The 12,969-nt window shown below is 37.3% G+C and overlaps 1 protein-coding gene across 2 annotated transcripts; it reads right to left on the bottom strand.

Annotated features, from left to right (window-relative positions):
• Positions 1-6,115: 6,115 nt before the first annotated feature.
• LOC110792513 (double-stranded RNA-binding protein 1) lies at positions 6,116-11,510 on the bottom strand. 2 transcript variants are annotated; one of them, XM_021997344.2, is made up of 4 exons: positions 11,298-11,510; positions 9,147-9,428; positions 8,367-8,632; positions 6,116-7,587 (listed from the first exon to the last, which is right to left on the bottom strand). In XM_021997344.2, the coding sequence occupies exons 2-4, from the start codon at positions 9,400-9,402 to the stop codon at positions 6,694-6,696; spliced, it is 1,416 nt and encodes a 471-aa protein (XP_021853036.1). In that variant the 5' UTR covers positions 9,403-9,428; positions 11,298-11,510; the 3' UTR covers positions 6,116-6,693. The 2 variants fall into 2 exon arrangements, with proteins under 2 accessions (XP_021853036.1, XP_021853040.1); XM_021997348.2 differs by having other exon boundaries at positions 8,367-8,629; positions 11,298-11,507.
• Between the last annotated feature and the right edge of the window lie 1,459 nt (positions 11,511-12,969).

Below are 12,969 nucleotides of genomic sequence, written 5' to 3'. Positions count from 1 at the left end.
TTTATAAATAGGCTGACTTTCCCCACAAAACACCAAAATTCTGATCCAACTCAAGTTCAATAAATACAAACACACACCAAAATTTATTCCTCAACTCAGCATTAAATAGCTAAAAAACAGGGGACTTAATGGCTTCAGATCAAGAGGATGACGATTTCCTCGGTTTTTCTGATGATGAAGGCGACGGCATTAACTCCGATTCTGACTCGGAGGAAGGTGATGATGCTGCTGATTTGGTACAAGCTTCTCAAAATACTGCTGCTGAATTTGGGGACATTGGGTTTAATGAAGATGTACCAAACAGCACTGAATATGTACAGCAAGTACCAGAAGTAGAAGGGGAAGGGCAGCAGCAAACTACCAACTTTCAAGAGGTACCCTTTCTTTTTGATTTGAACTTTCCACCACCATCAGAAAATGCATCACCTCATCATCATCAAACAGCAACACACACAACAGATCATCACAAGCCAAGGACTCCAAGAATAAATAATGAATTGAGGCTAGAAATATTGGTGTTCCTGCTCAATAGAAAGATTCCAGATTCAGAAACTTTGTTGTATGGGGCAATAAGGGATGCAGTCATAGAATATGATTACACCAGAAAAACCATAGGCAAAATATGGGACAAAGCAAAGAAACAGAAGGCAGCAATGAATTCATATATTGTGCAAAGCCAATATCACAGATGTGGAAGGAAAAAGGTTCAAGTCTCCTATGACTCAATTGCAAAAATAGGCATGGGGGACAGAACATGCATCGTAGATCTTGCAAGAATGCTGAATTTGGGACCAACAACAGTATGGAGGCTCATCAAGAGGAAAATTATAAAGCCACACTCAAGTCCCTTGCATCCAGGCATTTCAGAAGCATGCAAAATGGCAAGGATGAGGTGGGCAATCAGACTGATAATGGACTACACTATACCACAAGAACCAACATATTACAGCATGTATGACTTCATTCATATTGATGAGAAGTGGTTTTATTTGACTCAAAAAAACCAGAGAGTTTATCTTGCAAACAATGAACCCTATCCACACAGAAGTGCAAGTTCAAGAACCAAGATACCAAAATTCATGTTCATGGCAGCAGTAGCCAGACCAAGGTGGGGTGAAAATGGGGAATGTGAATTTGATGGTAAAATAGGCATATTTCCATTCACAAATGCAATTGCAGCCAAGAGGACATCAAAAAACAGACTCAAGGGGACCATTGAAACAAAGCCAGTGAAGTCTGTAAATCAAATAGAGACAAGGGCAATGATGATCAACAACCTACTTCCAGCAATCAAGGCCAAGTGGCCACCACATGAAGGGGAAAAGGTCATCTATATCATTCAAGATAATGCAAAGGCACATATATTGCAAAGTGATCCTGAATGGCAACTACACTACAAACAAGATGGGTTCACTTTTGTGTTGACTCAACAGCCAGCAAACAGTCCAGATTGCAACATCTTGGACTTGGGATTTTTCAGGTCAATACAATCACTTATGCACAAGAAAATGCCTAAAACTGTGGAGGACTTAAGTGGAGCAGTGTATGATTCTTTTAATGAGTTGCATCCTAAGACATTGTCTAATGTGTGGATGACATTACAGTTTGTTTCTAATGAGATTCTAAAACACAAAGGCAACAATGATTACCAACTTCCACACAACAAGAAGAAGATTTTAGAAGATGAAGGCAGACTGCCAGAGCAAGTCAAAGCACCTATATGGGCAGTTAATGAATGCATGCAACTCTATGATGAATGGAAAGCAAACCAGTGAAGCAAAGTGAAAACAATTAGATAACTTTTTGTGTTTTGGGGACATGTTTTTAAATTGACAAGTAAAACCAATGTGTCACTTTTGTAAGCTTAAATGCAAGAATAACATGTAGGCAAAACATTTTGTAAGCATATCTTTTGGAAGCATCAATGAATGAATCTCATGTTTAAGTTTAGTAAAGTTTTTTTTCTTCATTCTTATTCACATCAATATAGAGTAATCAAGGCAAGGCAATAAACAAGGCAGCATTGGCAGAAAAAGTACAAGGCACAAGAGGTAAGGCAGCATTGGCAACACTATAAACAAGGCAGCATTGGGTTCTTAAGAACAAGGCAGCATTTGCAATATCACAACTCTAAACACATCGGCTTCAAAATGGAAATAAATAATAATATCACATCATTTTCAGATGGAAATTATTCCCATTCTGAAACCGATGCGTCAAAAGATGTAATTTTGACAAAAACAATCAATTCATCATTGATAACACATGGAATATGCCTCACATAAACAAAGAATCATAAATATCTCAGAATGTCCCCAAAAATCATTGAATCAAACCATTTCCAATTAAACTTAGCTCCTGAAAAACATCATGGATGCTAATGGTGCATGAGTTTGATTGAAAAACAAAGGGTTTGACACTCATAAAATGAAGACTCATCACAGATCACAAGGCATAAGTACAAAAACTTTATCACATCACATCTCTAAACACATCGGCATCCAAATGGAAAGAATGCATATCACATCATTTTCAGATGGAAATTCTTCCCAATTGGATGCCGATGTGCCAAAAGATGTAATGGACAAGGAAACAAGAACAAAGCAGCAAAAACAAGGAAGCAATGAACAAGGCAACATCATTGACTCTCAGTTAAGTTGTTTTACATCATTGACAGATTTGTTTCTAAATGATTTACAACCTCACCACCAATTCACCAAAGGGGATACTAGATCAATCAATGATGTGACATGATCTGTATTCCCTTTGGTGATTGGTGGTGAGGGACATGTTTAGAATCAAATATCTCAGGTTATCAACACATACATCACAGAATATCAACACTAACATCATTGAATATCAGAAACACATTATACATGTTTTGCAATACATGAATTGCCTCTCCTGTCTAACCTGACATAAGATCTCAGAATGTCCCCAAGCATCATTGACACAAACCCTATCCCCTAACACTTAGCTCCGGAAGAGCATCAATGATGCTAATGGTGCACAAGTGTTATTGGAACATTGGGTTTGAGTCTCAGCAAATGAAAGACTCATCACAGATCAAGCATAACAATAACAATCAACAATGCATCAGATCACCATGAACTGATCAAAACATAGGGTTTGAACCTCATCAAATGAAAGACTCATCACAGACCTCCACTGATTCATGGGACATGAAGCATTAAACAGATCATTAACATGTAGGGTTTCATTTCTCAGACATATTGACACACATCATTGATCAAGTAGTTTCAATACTATCATATCTTTAACATTCTTCTGCCGAACGGAATGATTGATATTCACATTCCATTGTGTGAAATGACATTCACTCCGTTCGACAAAAGAAGTTAAAGGACAATTATCAAAACAAAGATCTCAGAATATCAACAATCACATCATTGAAGATCACAAACCTCCTAATATTGATCTCAGAATGTCCCCAAGCATCATTAAAACAACTCCAAACCACAAACACTTAGCGCCCGAGAAATATCATTACTGATACTAATGGCAGCACGAGCATTTGTGGTTAGTTGGACTTGTTCCTCAGCAAAAAAAAGACTCATCATCGATCACAACAAATAAAGGGACATTATTGTATCCTAAAGGGACATGCTTGGACATTAAGCATTCAATACCAGGCCACACTGAGAGGACTGAAATAACCCAAACCCTATCCCCAAATTATGATCATTTCATGCCCTTACTAATCCAAAACATAGTTATACTGATCAAATCTCATACTCACCAAAGCATCATATTTATCATACACAAAACATACCATAAAACAGGGGACATTAAGCCATCAAATCATGTTCATCACACAGACAACATTCCACAAAATTTCATAACCATATGGAAACACCATCATCCAATCATCATTATCAATATCAATTTCATAACATCATTATCTAACATCAACATCCATACAACTAATCACAACATCATCATCCAAACAACAACACCCCTGGCCAACAACAGATCACAGTTGTTGGCATCCACCTTATGACTCCACAGCTAGCCAGCATTCAATAAAATGAAAAAAGGGAGAAAGGAGACAGACTTATCTAAGCATCATCAGACGCTGAAGCCGATTTTTTTCCCTTCCCTCCTTTCTTTGAGGAGGGATAACCAGATGAAAGTTGTCCTGGAGACCCAACAGCATCACCATTCTCATTTTCACACTCTCCAACATACACCAGATCAAATGAATCAGACCCACTTGGTTCCTTGCAATCAACAGAGGACAAACAACATGATTAGTGCCCTCATAAAATAACAGGGGACCATGAATTAAAATCAGATTTAATCAAACAACTCAAAATAAAGTTCCAAATAATTTCAGATCACCATGGTTACCACATGCAATGAGATAAATGAGAGCAAATACATCCATATCCCATTTTTAACCACATGCAATGGGAAATCAGATCAACAAAACACAGGAATATTCCGATTTTCTTCAAATAATTTCCAAATACCTCCAAATAAAATCAGAACTCAATTTTAACAACATGCAATGAAAAAACAGAGCACAAAATACCCATAGAACTCAATTTTAACAACATGCAATGAGAAAACAGAGCAAAGAATAACATAAAAAGCCCGAATGAATCCAACAGATCTCCAAAAAATTCTTTTAAATTTCGAAATAATACCAGATCTGCATTTTTAACACATGCAATGGGAAATCAGACCAACTTATCCAAAAAATAATCCGAGTTTAATGAACAATACTCCAAATAAATCCAACATTTATCAAATCCCACTTTTTTACACATGCAAACAATTATCAAACCATTTTTTTAAAACCGACATCAATAACCCTTAAAAAATCGCAAAAAATCAAAAGTAATACCTCATCGGAATCTCCTTCACCGAAAAAACGCAGATCTGAGGGAGTGGGTTTCCGATCGTCATATTTTGACTCAACCTCCTCTCCTGGCTCCACTTCCCTCTTCCGAAACCATTTTTCCAAATAGTTTCGAGTACTCGTATTTTCTTTTTGGGCCAAATACAGATTGTTTTTATATTCGGCGGAGTAGGAATGCTCGTTATTGGGACAGTTGCACTTGGATCCCCAATCACAGTTGGAATCGGGGATTCTTTGACCAGTAGTTCCCACCCCAGAATCACCTCGAGTTCTAGAAAAAGAAGAACCCATAACGTACCAGAAAAACAAAGTTCAGCGACGATTAGGGACCAAAAAGGGGACAAATATAGAGGGGATCTGATCGGAAAATCAATCCGAGTAATTTGTATGAAAGTTTTTCGGCAAAAACGTTTCAGATTTGTGAGATTTGGAGAGGAAAACCCAGATCAGAGGCGGAAAACCTAGGGTTTTCTCAAGAACAGGGGAGGGATTTTAAGAGAGAGAGAGAGAGTGAAATAAGAGAGAGAGAGAGATCCGAAGAGGTGAGAGAGAGAAATCAGAATGAGAGAGAGAGAGATCAGAATGAGAGTGAAATCAGAGGGATGAAAGGGATGGGTAATAAAGGGAGGGGGGGTAGGGTTAGGTTAAATAATTAAATAAGGTGGGTGGGGTAAAAGTGGGTGGGAAAGGGTAGAATCTTAGGGTATTTTTTGTAAATATTGGGGAATCTTAGGGTAAATTGGTAAAAAAACTATGGCCAAAAATAGTAAAGATTCAGTAGGGGAACAACAAAAAGAAACGCCAAAAAAGGAAATGGGAACAACAAAAAGGAATGGAGGGAGTACCTCTTATATAGTTTTTTAAATTTTAATTTTAATACAAAAAAATACCAAAATACACCACATTCTTCCACATCACCCCTCTTATTTCTAAGAGCTACCTCTTATTTAGAGGATGTCCCAATCAACCTCTAAATAAGAGGTAGCTAAGAGTTACCCTATTTTTTTAAGAGCTAACTCTTAGAGATTCTCTCTCCTTAAGAGGGGGCTAAGAGGGAGCTATAATTGATGCTCTCATATGCATATCAGAAGAGAATGGGACATTGATTTTGACACAATCATTTCGAGAGCACGATTTCTTGAAATTCTCTCCTATAAAGGTACGCCATAATCAACAAAGTGGTGTACTGGTGTACCAAAATCAGTTCGCGAAAAAAATCAAACGACAAAATAGAATGAAAGAATGTGACTACCCCCACATAAATGGGTAAAGTACATAATGTAGTAAATAAGTAGCTGTTTCCCAGTTTACATCTTATTCTCTAAATACAAGTTTCTGTGTCGGCAGGGATATGGAAGCCCATAACAATTACTAGTATCATTAACCTCTATGGCCAACAACAAGCATTTAGCAGCAGCTAGATCCGGGTTTGATTTCTGTTAGATGGGTGAATCTAGGTTGAAACATGCCCGAAAGTACTAGAGTTGGCAATCTCTGACCCGACCTGATAACCCGACTGAAGTTAATGAGAAACCAGAACTGAACTGAACCCAAATGACCTGAAATCGACCCGATATGACCCATTTATCATATTTTGTAGCAATATTAAGTTTTACGATATTCCTATTTTTTGACAAAACCCGAAATCGACCCGAAACCAAACCTGAACTTGACCGTTGACCCGAATTGCCACCTCTACCCGAAAAACAAAATGATATAGATCCCTCACTCTCCCTCATCCTTCCTACAAAACTCTCATCCAAAACACACTATAAATGATCCTTTTGTAAAACTTGCAGTTTCTTATCTCAGTCAGAAGGTACATTCGTGCACGAATTGTTTTCTGTATCCGCTACAGCAGTGGCTCGATCATCCTGACTAACCTCAACATTTGCAGGTAATGCATCCAACTGCCCAGAAAATGGAGCATTTATCACAGGGATGACTTCACTAACACCTTGATCATTGTTCTCTTCATATGACTGCACAGAGGGTGGAGCCTCTGTCACGGGAATAACGTCACTCACATCGTGGTTTCTGATAGCAGACTGTGCAGAACAAGTGTTTCCATGATCATCCACTTGAGAACCAGAAACAGTCACTTGATTATGGCTACAGTCAACTACGTCAACTTCAGGAACAGAAACATCTTTGACAACAGATGATTTTCTATTAAGCTGGTTATTATTCATGAACTCAATATCCTGATCTGAACTTGGGAAAAATTGGGGATTTTGTTCATGATTTGGTATTTGGGCATTAGACAAGGCATGTTGCAGAACTAAAGGAGTGCTTACATCATTACTGACCAAAACACCCATAATCCCAGTTTGGTTAAGCTTAGACTTCTTAAACCGGAATTTCTTTGGCTTCTTCTTCACCTTGTCAGTCTCCCCTTTCTCTGGCATCTTTCTTTTGCCCGGGACAACTGTATACTTAGGTTTACCGTCAATATCTTGACTCTCAACAGTACGACTTGACCGAATTGCAAGTAGGGCAGTCCTTGCAACTTTAATCTCGGCTTCTTTTTTGTTTCTAGCTGAAGCACCAATGTATTTAATACCTCCTATCTCAACCGTACAATAAAAGGATGACTTCTTACCAGGGGTATCATCATCCTTGTGGCATATGTATGTAGGAATTGCGTAATTCATCTTCTGCGCATATTCCTGGAGCAAATTCTTGCACAAACCCGTCTCATGCTGACCAAAAAGAAGAAATACAGTTAAGATATTGTATAGGACCTGTATTCTAAAATGAACTGAATCTGAAATGCAGTAATCATACACAGACACACAGCAGAAGATACAGACTTATACACTTCTACAAATAGATGGAAGGTTGCAACTATGAGTAGAAATCACTGGAAATTTTGAATTTGTGTACCATGTTCTTGAGAAAGGCTTTGATGAACAATTGCTAAGGCAGAGGGATATTTACTCACTGGATGATCTTTGTAAGGAAATTGGCAACAACAGACTTGAATTTAGCATGAATGTTCCTAAGCTTTAACCAAAATACTTAAAATTCAAAGCTGCTATTTAGCTCTGATATGTCAAACATTTTGCTAATCCAAGAAACCTGTGTTCAAAAGGAGAGGGACAATGAAAGGAAGCATGTGCCCATTACATCTCAATATCTCATGCACTGTTCAAGTTTTAGAAGCATCTACATTTTGATTTCTATATGGGGGATCAGATTAATCATGTTGAAGCAGATGAAATGGGTTCATGATTATAAATTGCTGACAGTGTATTCCAGAGGAAAGATCTGCATTTTTTTCAACTTCAGTATTAATTTCTTGAAACTCTTCTCAGACTATGCTCAAGTCAACCGAAAAAAAGAGAGAAAAAGCACACCTTAGACTCTCAAACAGTACACCAAAAGCTTCGTTACATTCAAGTTCCAAATGTCCGTCTAGACTAATTACTCGTAAGACAAAAGGCTTAATTTGCTTTGATTTGTAATATAATTCACTTACCACAGGCACAGCAATTGAATGTTTTGTATCCCCACTCTTTGACAAATCCATTAATGCAATTTCGGCCGCTGATTGCTCCGCTGCCTTACGATTGAAGAACCCGGGCAGTGATTCATATCTTGCACCATTTACTACCACAGTCGACTTGAAAGAAGGCTCGTGTGAAGGGCCATCTTTAATTGTCTCGTACACAGGCGTTGGGAAACCAACCTTTTGCGCATATTCTTGTAACTGGCTCTTGAATACATAGCAATTTGAGACACCTACTTCAAGCAACAACAAAATTTGACCTGAGGCCATTAAAGATTCCTTCATCATGACTTCCATTTTCTTTATAAATAAAGCACGTCAAATATAAGGAGTATACTTAAAATCTATTTTATTTATAGATTTTAGCCTGAAGTGAGTGAAGTCTACATATAGACACACATATACATTCCTACTCGCTCTGTTCCTTTATGTTCTACAAGTTCTACTCACTTTCTGTTTTGGGGTATTTCATAAAGTTGTACTCACTTCTACTTTGTTCTATTTTTGGCAAACACTTATTACCATCTTACTCCATTTCCCCACAACATTTACACATTTTCACTCACTCACCTTTTTCTTACATCTACCCACCTCTTTACTCTATCTCTCTTACCGTCTTACATTATCCACTCTTTTCTTACACACATTCCTCCTTTTCAAACATCTCGCAGGAAAAAGAGTCTACAGATATAGGGTAGAACCAAAAACACGGATGGGGTATTTTGTTTTAAAGAGAGAAGTTAGCATTACCCGAATCGGATGCGGAAACTTGCACCCTGGGGTCACAACTAATACCCAGATGCATAGAAGAGTCTTGCGAATGCTGATCCCTTGGAATACTTTGCTTCTTATTCTCAAAAGATGTACTTACGTCAGTGCATAAATCAAACTTCATCTCAGCCGTAGGTCCCACACCTGCTGGTACTTCAGTTAACTGATCACTGAGGCCAACAGACTCAACACCATCCTCGAACCCGTTAGAAGCATTGACCTGAGTAGCTTCCATTCCCCTTAATCAAATCTTCTGCCTACCTGTTTTCCATAAGATTGGAGAAGTAGACATCAGGCTAAATCGTACAAAGAGATTCTGTGAAGATGATGTCTACTGATTCTATACACAGCCAAGAAAGTAGCAAGTAGGTCAAGTAAATCAAATGCACTGAATACAGCCTTTTCTACCTGTTTGATCATACGCAAAATGTACAAGTCCTATATATATGCATTATCAATGTCAAGGCCAAAGGGTTCATTTATACCAGCCAATAACAAAGAGCACCGCAGCTGGCCAATAAAATAAATACATGAACAACGTCCCATATCATGGCAATGAATTAGCAAACCCCCTTTATCAAAACAGGTTAGAAGCTAAGAACGGCAATGGAAACTGCCAAACTGGTAATGTTCTTGATCAACATGAAAAAATCAAGATAGAAAGCACAATTATCTTGAATCTTGTCAAGTGAAAAGTAGAAGAACCAACATTAAGTATTATCCAGTGAAACCAACATTAAGTATTATCTGGTGAACAGAGAAACATTTATTAGAAGAATAAGTTTTATCAGTTTGGCAAGTCTAGGTAATTAAGCAATCCCCCTTCTACTTGATTTCTATAAAATTCAAGGGTAATAAATGTAATATTCTACTTTAGTAACCCTACCTCCCAACGGACTATGGCTAAATTGGGTTAGTGGTATCCGGTATTCCAAGGGCAAGTTTCGTCCATTAAATATTCAACCAAAGTTTAATGTCACTACTAGTAGCCTTCTCATGAACTCATGATACAACTGTATATCAACGGCTCTTCACTCTACATCAATAAATCAGAGAACTTAGATTTCCAATATTGAGCAGCTAGTGAAATTGTTGCCAAGTAATAACAGTTGAGACTAGGTGAAAAGAGAACTGAGTTTTCTCAACAATCCCTTGAGCTCTGTTTGACCCAAGTATGAGCCGAACCTACCAGGCTCTGTTTGTTTCCACGAAAAGCTTGAACCTACTAGCTCTAATTCAATATTGTTTAAGCTTGGACTTTGGACAATAGTTGGTTAATCACTATCTCCTTTTCTATGATAGGGAAACCAAAATTACTATTATAAATGCACATTTCGGTAGCTTCAAGTTTCAAAAGTACCAAATTAACCATCTATGAAGGAGAATTGCCAACTCAAGCAAGAATTGAGTTTTGAGCCGAGTATTGAAGAAAAACACTGAGCCACGGTGCTTCAGCTTCACATTGCTTGGCTTGGTGGCTTTCAGCGGGGCTCAAGCTAACCATTTACATGACACAAGGCACAACTGAGCTCTCAACTCCGTTTCACCCTAATTGGGACTAGCCAAAAGCAACAACAATGAACAACCAGTAACAGCATTCCCTTATTTCAAGAAAATGGTAACTCTCCCCTAAAACCCTAATAATATGTCATGGTAAAGGGTGTCTAATATCTAAAATTATTTAACTCTAAGATGAAAATTCCAAAAGCTCCACCATAATCAATCCACATTAATCTAAGAACAAACCCAACTCACAATTAAAATGGACAATAAAGCAACGATTTATGGCAACCAATAATTCAATTAGCATAGCAAATTCAACAATTGGACCAATACATTAACAATCAATCACAAAATCATATCAAATAAACACTAACTTAGACAAACAAATAACAATGAAGAACCCCAGAATCCCTAACTCCTAAACAAGTTCGAATCAGACCAACACTCCTAAACAAGTTCGAATCAGACCAACAATTGAACCAATCAAGTTAATAATCACAAAAAAAATTCACCCCATGCTCTAAAAACATCTAACATTCAAACCCTACCAAATAAAGATAACTTTTAACAAATTTCAGAAACCTTCATGAAAACTTGAAAGAAAAAGAAAACAAAAAAAGTACTTACAGATTAAGAAGAAGAAGCTAAAACTAACTTGGTTAGTTTTTGTTAGTAAAGTTGAAAATACGTCGACGACGGAGCGAGCGAGTGGTGACTGGTAAGATTCTGCTCCAGTAATCTCTGGGTTCACTTGCTGGCTATGGCTTTTTTGCTCTTTCGCTGAGAGAGAGACTGGAAAAAAAGAAGACGTACAGTGAGAAATGGAGAAGATAGTAAAGAGCTGGAAATAATCATACTTTTGCGGTCCGTTTGTCCAAGAGTTCGAGCCCATCAGCTAACTTGCCCAATACTCGTAATTTTTTTCCCGGACTCTCGTGTCGTGTCATGTTTTATCGTGTTTTTTCACTAAAAGAATGTTGACTATGTACGGGCTGTTGTGTTAATATTGACCATGTACGGCCCGTTGTGCCTGTATTGTGGTTGTGTCATGCTTTTTTCACACAGGGTCGAGCCAGATCGTTAGTAGGCGCTAATATAATTAGGTTTATATCGATTATAATTTTATATGAAAAGTAAAAAGATTTTCTAACACCAAGGTACGAAACAAGAATGGAAGACAACATGGTGCGAGGGATGTAGTCAGTATGCGGTTTTACGTTCCATAAACTTCTATAAGATTAAGATTAGAATAAATCTTTTGACAAGTTTTCTTTAGTTGAACTTGAGTTCGATGACTTTCAATGTATATAGGTGTAACATGTTATTATAGTCACGTAAGTAAGGGGAAAAAATAACGAGAGAGATTAACGACTATAGCATTAATATATTGAACTGGAGATATAATGCCATACTTTGGATTATGTTTTTAAATTCTAAGGGAACTTTAGGTAAGAATCGTAAGATGAACAATTTCAAGGAGTTCTTATTTACTAGAGTACAAGTACACACATAGAGAGTAGAGGGAAAGTGATTTTGGCACACTCGTTGAATCGTTGTGACTTGTGAGAGCGTGACATTACATTTGCTCTAGACATAGAATGACACAAAATGAGGCCAAGCTAGTCCAGCCCCCCGATTCAGTACAAACTCAACATGTGTTGCAATAAGCTAATGAGATAGCATATTACGAACTATATTATTTTATGTTACCTTTAAAACCCTATTCCAGGCATAAACTTTTCTTACTTTCGGAATTCAGAGTTTGGTTTAAACCAGACTAAACTGTAAGCCAAACTATATTTTCACGGTAATGTTTGGTTTACGATTTGGTTAATAATTTTAGCTAAATACAATTTACGGTTTGGGTTTGGTTTGACTAAATAAAAAAAACCTAAACCAAACCATAAACCAAATAGTTTACGTTTCACACCATAATCCGCAAACCAAACCAAATCCTACATGTAATTTTTAAACTTATATCGCATAATTTTTAAAAAATAACTAAAATACCTACATTTGGAATTTTGAAAAATTAGCAAGAATCCGTAAACCAAACTGCATTTTAATTTCTCATTTATTTCTCGTACTTTCTTCTAATGAAATTGAACTTTCAAAATTTGTCAATAAAATATAAACCGCAAACCAAACCGCACCAAAATACAATTTGGTTTGGCTCGGTTTGGAGAATTATATGGTCCAGTTTGGTTTGAAAAAATTCTCAAACCCTGTTTTACAGTTTGGTTCGCCTAATTGCACTGAACTTTCTACCATTAGACAAGCTCGGTCAAGATCTTGAGCT

The sequence above is a fragment of the Spinacia oleracea genome, chromosome 6 (genome assembly GCF_020520425.1).
Source record: "Spinacia oleracea cultivar Varoflay chromosome 6, BTI_SOV_V1, whole genome shotgun sequence".
Lineage (NCBI taxonomy): Eukaryota > Viridiplantae > Streptophyta > Magnoliopsida > Caryophyllales > Amaranthaceae > Spinacia > Spinacia oleracea.
Note: the sequence above shows the minus strand (reverse complement) of the source record. Positions and strands in the feature narration are given on the sequence as shown.

Bases quoted from the DNA above. Each gene is read 5' to 3' on its own strand.
- LOC110792513 (XM_021997344.2), bottom strand. From the start codon at position 9,402: ATGGAAGCTACTCAGGTCAATGCTTCTAACGGGTTCGAGGATGGTGTT. The intron at 8,633-9,146 runs GTAATGCTAACT...TGTTGCTTGAAG, and splicing joins AGTTTCCGCATCCGATTCGG to TAGGTGTCTCAAATTGCTAT. The intron at 7,588-8,366 runs GTAAGTGAATTA...CTTTTTGGTCAG, and splicing joins ATTCAATTGCTGTGCCTGTG to CATGAGACGGGTTTGTGCAA.